The 10,097-nt window shown below is 45.3% G+C and overlaps 2 protein-coding genes across 2 annotated transcripts; both read left to right on the forward strand.

Annotated features, from left to right (window-relative positions):
• On the forward strand, positions 1–6,773 carry LOC123047151 (inversin). Its single transcript, XM_044470645.1, has 12 exons — positions 1–159; positions 270–323; positions 1,384–1,548; positions 1,655–1,795; positions 2,058–2,197; positions 2,364–2,450; positions 2,585–2,716; positions 4,188–4,340; positions 5,568–5,669; positions 5,922–6,089; positions 6,181–6,260; positions 6,457–6,773. The coding sequence occupies exons 1-12, from the start codon at positions 114–116 to the stop codon at positions 6,500–6,502; spliced, it is 1,314 nt and encodes a 437-aa protein (XP_044326580.1). The 5' UTR covers positions 1–113; the 3' UTR covers positions 6,503–6,773.
• A 247-nt stretch (positions 6,774–7,020) lies between these two features.
• Positions 7,021–9,537, forward strand: LOC123047152 (uncharacterized). The gene is made up of 3 exons (XM_044470646.1): positions 7,021–8,618; positions 8,740–8,883; positions 8,984–9,537. The coding sequence occupies exons 1-2, from the start codon at positions 7,486–7,488 to the stop codon at positions 8,753–8,755; spliced, it is 1,149 nt and encodes a 382-aa protein (XP_044326581.1). The 5' UTR covers positions 7,021–7,485; the 3' UTR covers positions 8,756–8,883; positions 8,984–9,537.
• Positions 9,538–10,097: the final 560 nt, after the last annotated feature.

Genomic DNA, 10,097 nt, shown 5'->3' on the forward strand with positions numbered 1-10,097 from the left:
AAAAGAAAAGGAAAAGAAAAAACTCGCTCGCAATTGGCAAAGCCTTCCCTTCTTCCGGAAGCCTCCCTGCTGCTGCCTCTGCCACGGCGAGCGCCAGAGCGAGACGGCCGCCCATGGCTGCGCCCTTCGTCTACACCCGCAGCTCCGGCGGCGGCACCAGTACGGCCAGCCTCCCCCCTCCTCCCCTTCTCTCTCTTGGACTCTCTCTCTCTCTCTCTCTCTCTCTCTCTCTCTCTCTCTCTCTAAGTACGAGCGCTTCGTGTGTGCAGGCCAGGACGCGGCCATGCGGGCGGCGTTCGACGGCGACCTCCGGCGTCTCAGAGGTCAGCATCTCCTCTCCCTCAGCTTTTCCCCGCGCGCCTCGCGAGGCCGTAATTTGTCGGGTCGGGTTAGGGTTTTGCTTTTGGCTGCCGTGGCCGTCCAATCTCCGGCATACGGCGGCTGGATTAGATAATGTTGTTCAAAAATGATGCGACTGCCCCCATTGCTCCTTGGCCGCACCAATTTGGGTCCTACAGTATTTAATTTGCAGGACACTAGGAATGACCCCCCCCCCCCCCCCCCCCCCCCCCCCCCCTTGTTATCGTAATCTAGGCTTCCTCCTGCGCTTGTGTGGAGCGCTGTGATGGCGGGTTATCTTGTTATTATGCTGTATAATTGATCAACTGCACGCAATTAAGTGTGAAATTAGGTGTACGCTGCAGTTTTCCTCTGACTTATGAAAACAGAAATTGCTCTCTGAATTGGGGAGGGTTTCTGCACTTGTGTGGAGCAGTATGATGAGTATTATGCTGTATGTATGTAGACCAGTACTACGATTGTCTTGTTAATTTGGTGTCAGCTTTCGTATTCTAGTCGATTAAGTGTAAAATCTGCTGTATACGGTAATTATTCTCTGCATTAAATAGTCTTTTTCTGCGGTTGTGGTCTTTTGGACTCTTCAAAGGGAAAGGCGAGTTATTCAGAATTTGGTCAAAACAAGTGCTTGCATGGGGCACATCTTATGACTTTACGATCAGATCACTATTCTTTGTCAAGTCTATGCACTGATTGACTGTGCGTCCTGGATGTGAACAAGTCCCTTGACATGAGTGGAAATGGGAAGGCTTTAGGGGGTACCCTCCAACCCTCTTTAGTTCAATCAAGTGAACTGAATTTCCAAAATCACAAATATACTTCATTTGATTGAACCAAGGAGGTGATGAAGGGTACTCTAAAGCTCACCACTTCGCATCGTTGCATCCCTGCTTGACTTAGTGAGGTTCCCGTCCATATATGCAGCACATGTGTGTTCCTTTTCTTTTTGTTGTCTAGCTAGTTATTATGATTTGGCAGTTTGATTCATCGGTGTGTTGATGCTCGGGTGTTCACTTTGGGAGAAAGGTACTGTAAAGAGCCTCGACGACCCAAGGGTGATCTTCTCTTTCGACATGGGTTATGGCCTTGGTGTGCTGCACATCGCAGCCGCCGGAGGGCATCTTGAGGTTTGCAAATACTTGGTGGAGGAACTCGGGGGAGATGTGAATGCTCCTGCTCCTGGAGTAGTAGGTCTTTCTCTAACTCTTCCTTCTTTTTTCTGGAAATTGGCACCTGTCATGTCTATGTTTTGCACCATGAGATGTCTGAATTGCGTTGTTGTGCTTTTTGATTGCAGACTTTGCAGGCGTGACACCCTTTATGTTATCTGCTCAGTCTGGCGATGTTTCTACTGTGAAGTATTTGCTTGATCATGGTGGTGATCTAACAAAATCAGATGCTAAAGGACGCACAGTTCTCCACCATGCGGCATGCACAGGTAGCTCCCCTGGCCCCTCACCCATGCAATTTGTTTTATATTACCATGCATATCTCTGTGTAAGACACTATGGGTATGGTTACTCCAATAATATCGTAGAAGAAGAAAATATATTTGTGATCATTTTTCATATGGATAAATTTGCCCCATTTATGATTTACACCATGGTGATGGTGGTCATTATAGTAGCAGCTATTTGCTGCTGTACACTCTAGTCTTATGTGTAGCCACATGACTTGTGCAATTATGTTATTCACCACAGGAAGCTGTAAGGTTACTGAGTTCCTACTCTCAAAAGGAGTACCTGTTGACATCGACTGTGGCCGTGGTACACCACTCCATCAAGCTGCTACCAATGAACATGATAAAACAGTGAAGATTTTGTTGGAACACCATGCAGATGTATATAACCCTTACCATTTCTTATTTTCATTTTTCGTTTTCAGAGTTGATTTGCATAGTAGCTTGTTTTATTCTGTCGGCTACTTGGATTGACAACTTACATTTGACAGCTCATATTCTATTTTTGTGTTCCATTGTGTTTTATAACAATTATTACTCTTCGCAGCCTAACACCACTGTCATCGGATTGGGTACTGCCCTGATGGGTGCTTTATTGTATCGTTCTTTGAAGTGCATGAAGCTGCTGATTAAGGCCAGTATTCTAGTTTCTATATCTTTTCATTGCTTTGTTCCAATTTTGCTTAATCTACCACTTTGCCATGCCTTTGTGTCGGTCTACATGGAGAGGGAGCCGTGAAACATTCTATTCCACAATCCTTTTTACAGGCTGGTGCTGATGTCAATCGAGGGGGCTCCCTTCCGATGACTCCGTTAGTGTTCACTACAGGGTGGGGAGGCTATACCAACTTTGTGAAGTTTCTGTTAAAGGCAGGAGCGGATCCTAATATTCCTGATGCTGTATGTTCTCTATATTTTCTAGATCTATGCTATTCGAACTTATGCTGGTATGAATTTAAGCTGATTTTAGGCTTTGACTATGCCATGAGAAGTTGCACACACCTACCAAAATATTGCCTGTGTAGGCAAAAGGTATGTGTGTGAGCTTCCATTTAACTGTTCATATCAACGATGCATATCATCGTTGCTGACTATTCCGTCTGTTCGGAAATATTTGACGTTCTAGTTTGTCAAATTCTGTAAGTTTCATCAAATTATAATAAATTTACCAACATCTATCAAACCAAATTGCACTTATAGAAATCTGACTTAGGAGAAAAGGATATCATCAAATATCCCTCTGATCCAATAAGTGTTGTGGTTTTAGTTCAAATTTGAATCAGTGGGAGTAGCACATTTTGAGTTCTTCTAGAACAAGTGAACAACATGCTCTGTTCTTTGTATATTTGTATATCATTGGCGTGAAATGGTTTTGAAGACGGTGAATGTCCTTGTATTGAACCCACAAGTACCCAAGATATACCAAGTGTTTCCCTATTTAATATGAGGTCGGTGCTTAACATTTGATGAGATACTGAGATCTCATAATACAGCATCCAGGGTAGCCACATTTGTCAAATGTACTCACCCAGCAATCACCAAAACAACTTGAATTCTCTTAGGCTGTGTTTGGATGTATGTATTCAGCTTACTTTATGTTGTTTTCTTCATCCCAATTGTTGGTATTCGTTCATTTACTCTGAAGTGTCAAATTATATTCGTCCTTTCAATAATCGTGGAACAATTTTAAAATTCGTATGTAGCTATTTTCTCCTATAGTTTTATCTATATAATTCATGGGGATTCATAAAAGGTATGGCACTAAAAATCCCTGTTACCTCTCAATCTCAATTATTGCTGAAATACCTGTTTTTAATCCCTTGCTGAAGGAAGGCCTTTTGGTATGCTGTCGGTGTACGTTGACTGTTTGAATTGCTACTAGAATTTAGAAATGCTTGCTGGGATGAATCCTTGTTGACAAGGTTTTTGAGTCGCGACTTGGCGAGTCGCCGCGAGCCCTGCGGCTCAGCGTATAGTCGACGAAAGTCGCTGTATAGTCGCCATAAGTCACTGTATAGTCGCCATAAGTCACTGTATAGTCGCGAGTCGCCCTGATTTTTGGAAAACGACTTGGCGATTAGTCGGCGACTATACAGCGACTAATCAGCGACTCAAAAACCATGCTTGTTGAGACATTTGGTACCGGTATTATGTAGACCCTGGTCCTCTCCCATGGTTATTATAGTTCACTATATGGTTTATATCTTTTCATAATGTTCAGATTCTGTTACTGCATTCTAAAGGGTCCTTTAATTATGTACTCCCTATGTTCCACATTGTTGTCGTGGTTTTAGTTCAGAACGACAATAATTTCGGAATGGAGGGAGTAGTTAATTTCAAAAAAGTTGACATTTTTCCTTTTGTTGCACAGTATGGTAGGTTACCGATAGAGCTTGCTGCTAGACGTGACTGCATGGAAGAAGTTGAAATCTTGTTTCCTTTGACATCCCCAATTCCAACCATCCCAAACTGGAGTATAGATGGAATCATCTCGCATGCAAAATTGGAACGTGCAAAGCCACTGGTATGTTATTTATTCTGGATAATGCTTGTACATAGTCCAAAGCATGTCTCCTATATTGTGGATGTGAAGTTTTGAACTGTGAAATACACCCATGTATATGCTCTTTTAGTAATATTATAAAAAACCAAGTTGATGATGATGGTGTGTCTGCCATCCTGCAATATAGACCGTCCGATTTATATCCGACGGAGAAAGCAAACTATAGCAATTTTACAAAAAGACACCCGCACCTCTCTCCACATTTGCATCTAAGGTCTTCCCTCGTTCATCCTTATCTCACATAACCTCATTGTTGAGCAATTAAAAAAAGAAGCCTCTGGAACAATCTGGCATGGTGGCCGCTGCCGGCGTCGTCCATCCCCATGCCGGAGCTCAGTCCGACCACCTACCATCACCACGCCCCACTCCTCCTCACCTTATCTCTCCTTTCTTGTCTCCCCCACTCCGCTCAGTCTGAGCCGTTGGGACACGGACGGTGCCATCTACGTGCTTGCGGAGGTCAGTGTCGGAGAGGATCTGCATCAGCAGTGTACGTGCTGAGTTAAGTAAACCTGCAGATGCCGTTAGTTTTTACACATAAGATTACTCCCTCATGGGTCAATCACAACAGATTTTTTGTAAAATCTGTGCATCTTGGTGTTCCGTGCAATGCACGGGCATCTTGCTAGTAGTAATACTAGTAAGCGTACGTGCAATGCACATTCATATTTGGTAGAATATAATTTGTAGAGATATTTGGTAGAATATTAATTGCACATTGATATTAGGTAAGATATTAATTGCACGGTAATTATGTGATTATTGCTGATATTGATATTTGGTATAACATTTATTGCATGTTAAACATGTAGAGCGTTTGTCATTGAAGCAATCTTGGTCGTTGGATTGACATGAATTGATGGGCCGAGATTAGTTGGATCTGCCCCTTTGGGTCTTTTTTTATTGGTATAGATATAGATATAGTAATAATTTGACATATTAATTATAAATAATGTCGGACCTTTTCCTCTTGTGATTAAAATCTTGTGTGAGCAACTTCTGCCATTTGTTATGTTAGTATACTTGACAAGTTACCAAATGTGCACTTTGCATTGCTGCATAAGCATATCTAGATACAAAGCTATAAAGAATGTCTAACAGAGTTGTTAAGTTTCTATTTTAATTGAAATATCTTTGAAATGACGCTTCATTCCTACATTTTTTTTCTTCCAATGTTCTATCATTCAGGGTGGAAGGCACCTTGAACAAACAAAAGCTGTCCTCAAGTCACATGCAGATCAGGTATTCAGGCTCAAGGACTATAAGTTGGCATCAAAAGCATATGGTGTGGTAAGCCCCTTAAACCTTGTCTATGGAGTATGGTGGTTTAGAAGGTAACCTTTTTCTATTAACAGGGAACCAATAGCAGAACATTATTTGTTTGGTAACCAGTTTTCTACTATTGTTCTCTAGTTTCCTGCTTATTAGGTGTTAATTTGCCATTAATATGTATTCCTATTGGATTAATATTAAATCTGCGGGACTAATCTTAACCTGCCACAGTGAGATGATAATCGTATAACCTGTTATGTTTGACCATAGGCAATAGCTGTCGCGCCGAGTGCAACATTGTACGCGAACAGGAGTCTTTGCAAACTGCTGTTGGATGATGGTGAAGGTGCTCTGTCAGATGCTCTCAGATGCAGAATGCTGCGACCTAACTGGACGAAAGCTTGCTACCGTCAGGCTGCAGCTCACATGCTACTGAAAGTGAGTTACTACATGTCCAGCTTGCCATTGTGTTTCCCCACTGTGTCTACATAGTCGCTCATGTTCCTCCTTTGACGTGCTCTATGCTTAGGAGTATAAACAAGCTTGTGATGCTCTCCTGGACGCCCAAAAGTTAGATCCTGGAAACATAGAGGTCGAGAGAGAGCTACGGTAATCTACTGTCTTGTATTTATCTCTTTTTATTTGAGTATACGTCTTGCAAGCATGAACAGCATATACTTCCATGCTAGTGACCAGCAGTTGCATGCTGGACCAGCGTGCCGACTGCCGGGTGCCATCCTTCCATATATCTGATGGTGCTGCGATTACAGCTGAAATTTGTTTCATTTTGGTTAACTCTGTACAGGAAGGCCAGGGAAATAATGAAAGCTCACGGTGAGGCTGACAAGTGAAGCGTGCTTTGTTAGGGAAACACTCTTTTTGGCTTGGATTAGAGTAGTTGATCAACTGAATGTGACCAGAAGTAAGCTGGTGGTACCTAACTTGAAAGTCTCACTCTAGAGTCGTTGAATTTCTAGAGTTCTTACTACTGCTACTTGTTGATTGCATGCTGAGAGGATTTGGTGTGAAAAATGTGCTGTACCTAACTTAAAATCTAACTCTAGACTCGTTGGATCTAGCACAAATGGCCTACCTGTTGAATATTTGCTGATTTTTCGGACACCCTCTCATTTGCATCTTCTAACAGTTTATTACGGGTCATTCAGTCACTCCCTGAACATGCACGAGGAAGTTCTGTTCAACAATGTTGCTCGCTGATCATTTCAATTGTAAATTTGTAATACATTTACGAACACTATCATTTGCCTTGTGTTTGATCAGAAATCTTCACTCAGTCAGTGCAAACCCTTGGAGCCCTAATCTAGAGGCCTTGTATGAAAATGGAGAGATTCCAAAGAAATTCAGAAGAATCTGACAAACCGCTAATCTAGAGGAGTAAATAAATATCTAGAGGCCAGGGACAGACTCTAGGTTCGAAACAGGATGCTTAAGTCACTTACTATTGTACATCTCTTTAGGGCTAATTAAACACATGCCAGGGATTTATTCTTGCCCTGTCAAAGCCACTTTAGGCTCTCCAAAATGTGCAGGTTAGCACATTCTTGTTGATGGCCGGTAAATGAAATTTCTAGTTGTTGAAGAAAAAAAAAAGTACTAGCTGAAGTAAATATCTTTCATCATTAGATCCATCCATCAATATATCCTCAAATTGTATTTATTTGATATTGCGAAGGTTGATGTGTTTCCAATAAATGGTGAACGTAAATGTATTTTCTATGCAAAAAAGATGTAAATGTATATTTTTTGAATGTGTTGACATATTTTGGGCGGCGACCAGCCTGCTTCCAACATTTGGCCCAACCCAAAGAAGAACATGCCCAACCCTAAGCAGGCAGGCACGAGCTCACTCCACTCGCTAGCCACTACCGCCTCCACAGTCCACACCACTTCGCCGGCCATGTCAAATCGCCGTGTCTCGCCGCCGGAGCCGTTCATCGGCGTCAGCATGGAGCGGTTTGAGGCCAGCCTGGAGAGCGACGGCTTCGGACCCGGGTCGCTGGGGCCCGGCATGGACATGGTGAGGACCGTCGTCCAATGCTCCCTCCCCATGCCGCCCGTCTCCCACGCCGCCCCTCTCGCGCTCGCCGGCGCGGCCTGGCTCCCCGGCGGCGCCGACCGCATCAGCGCCCTCCCCGACCGCCTCCTCCGCGACATCACCTCCCGCCTCCCCGCCGCGGACGGCGCGCGCACCGCGGCGCTCGCCTCGTGCTGGCGCCCCCTCTGGCGCTCGGCGCCCCTCGTCGTCGCCGACACCCACTTCCTCCCCAACGGCCGGTGGATCCCCGGTGTCGGCGAGGAGGATTCGCCCGGGGTCGCCGACCTCGTCACCCGCGCACCCGGGGCCCTTCCGCTGCGTCCACCTCACACGCACCACCATGGACGCGCACCGGGGCGAGATCGCGCGCTGGCTCGACGTCCTCGCCGCCAAGGGCGTCCAAGAGCTCGCCTTTATCAACCGCCCGTGGCCGCTCGACATCCGCCTCCCCGCCACGCTCTTCCGCTGCGCTGCGCCCCCCTCACCCGCCTCTTCCTCAGCGCATGGAGGCTCCCGGACACGGCCGCCGTCCCGCGCTCCGCCGCCATCCCCAACCTCCGGGAGCTCGGCCTCTCCCTCGTCGTCGTGGAGGACCGCGACCTCGCCTTCCTGCTCGACAGAAGCCCCGTCCTGGATATCCTCACCGTCATTCTGTCACAGGTCCCGGTGCGCCTCCGCCTCGTCAGCCACAGCGTGCGCTGCGTCCAGCTCTGCTATTCCATCGTGGCGGAGGTCTTGGTGGACTGGTGGTGGACGCCCCTCGCCTGGAGAGCCTCTTGCAGTGGACGGGCCTCACCAGTATGTCCCGGAGGTGCTGCAGGGTTAAGATTGTCCATGCGCCCAAGCTGCGTGTTATTGGATACCTTCAGCCAGGAGAACATGACTTGGAGATTGGCAACACCTCTATCAAGGTCATTACATTGTACTAGTAGTTAGTTCATAACTTCATATGTATACATTTGTCAGTAACATGTGTGCCATGCCATCCAAAATATGATCTTAATTAGCATATCTTCAACATTTGCATTGCAGGCTGGGACTAAGTTGACCACCAGCACCCTTGTCCCGAGTGTCGAGATCCTGGCCTTGGAACTTAAATTCCAAGTCCGCAGTGACCTCAAGAAAGTGCCTAACTTCCTCCCATGTTTTCCCAACGTCGAGACGCTCCATATCCAGGTATTCGAAGATCATTTTACATTACCACTATCTATCTACGTAGCGTGCTTAGCTAGATTAATTGCTTTATGATCCAATTTGATACCTTCCTTTTTTGCAGTCTGAAAAGGCGTGTGAGGAGCCTACCGGCAAGGTCGGTCTCAAGTTTTGGCTGGAGGGCAGTCCCATTACGTGTATCCGGCAGCAAATGAAGAAGTTGAAATGAAGTTGCTTTCCTTAAGTTCATCGCCGAGAAGGCTCGGGTGCTGGAGAAGATGGTGGTTGTGGTCTACTTGTCTTCGGAGGTTGACGTGAGTGCCATGCTGAAGCCTCTGACTTGTGCAAAATGGGCAAATGAAGCTTGCAAACTCCAAGTATACAAGAGCATATTCAGCTATGAGTCATGTCTGGTTTATGGCGTCAGGCTGGCATCAGAGGTTTTGCCCGCTGACCCTTTTGACTTGAAAGACTATTATGAATTGCTGCTGTAAGGTTAATAATTAGTAGCATTGTTCCTCTGTTAGAAGACATTCTGGCAGGTACTTAGATCTGATTGTTATCAGACAACTTGTATCTATCTATCTGCAGTTCAGGTCATTTCTCTAGCAAGTTGCTTCCGTGATGTTACATCACAAAACTTCCGTGTTCCTTGGAATGTTGGCTGTCTTTAGCTTATTATTCTGTTTGCTGCTCGTGTGCCTGAATCCTGATTATCTAGTATGTTATGTCCATTCTTGTTAGAGTTTAACTTGTTGTTTTGTCACCGAGTTGAATAAGTGTACGCCTATGTTCATAAGTATGAACAGCACAACTGTGTGGTGTGCTGAAGTGTAGCGGCATGTTGCAGTTTGCCTGCAACTAAAGCCAACTTGCATAGGTGACAGAATGTGTTTCTGTCCTGGTGAGTTGAACCGCTGGGTGCGGTAGTTCAGTGTTTAAGTCAGTTTAGGCATAAATGTTTAGTCATTCGTTGTAATGAACAAGCTAATTGAAAAAGAAGAAGAAAAGGGCATGTGTTGCCCGGAACCAAATAGTACTGTCTCCTCTGTTTTTTCTCCGAAACTCTGAAGCAGCCATTGTTCCGAAAACTGCGTGCGTGTGTCCACAGAAATCAGAGAGCGACAGAGACTGATAGTCTGAGCCTACATTTCTGATCTGTTGAGCTGCAAATCAATTATGTTATCGAGCTATTGGAGTTGGTTTGACTTGTGGTCATCTGGTCCTGTTTCGAAACT

The sequence above is a fragment of the Triticum aestivum genome, chromosome 2B (assembly GCF_018294505.1).
Source record: "Triticum aestivum cultivar Chinese Spring chromosome 2B, IWGSC CS RefSeq v2.1, whole genome shotgun sequence".
NCBI classification, from domain to species: domain Eukaryota; kingdom Viridiplantae; phylum Streptophyta; class Magnoliopsida; order Poales; family Poaceae; genus Triticum; species Triticum aestivum.

What these genes read in the sequence shown, in the direction of transcription:
- LOC123047152 (XM_044470646.1), top strand. Translation starts at nt 7,486, where the DNA reads ATGCCCAACCCTAAGCAGGCAGGCACGAGCTCACTCCACTCGCTAGCC.
- LOC123047151 (XM_044470645.1), top strand. Translation starts at nt 114, where the DNA reads ATGGCTGCGCCCTTCGTCTACACCCGCAGCTCCGGCGGCGGCACCA. An exon ending in GCATGAAGCTGCTGATTAAG is followed by an intron (nt 2,451 to 2,584) that starts GCCAGTATTCTA and finishes TCCTTTTTACAG; the next exon opens with GCTGGTGCTGATGTCAATCG. An exon ending in GAGGTCGAGAGAGAGCTACG is followed by an intron (nt 6,261 to 6,456) that starts GTAATCTACTGT and finishes AACTCTGTACAG; the next exon opens with GAAGGCCAGGGAAATAATGA.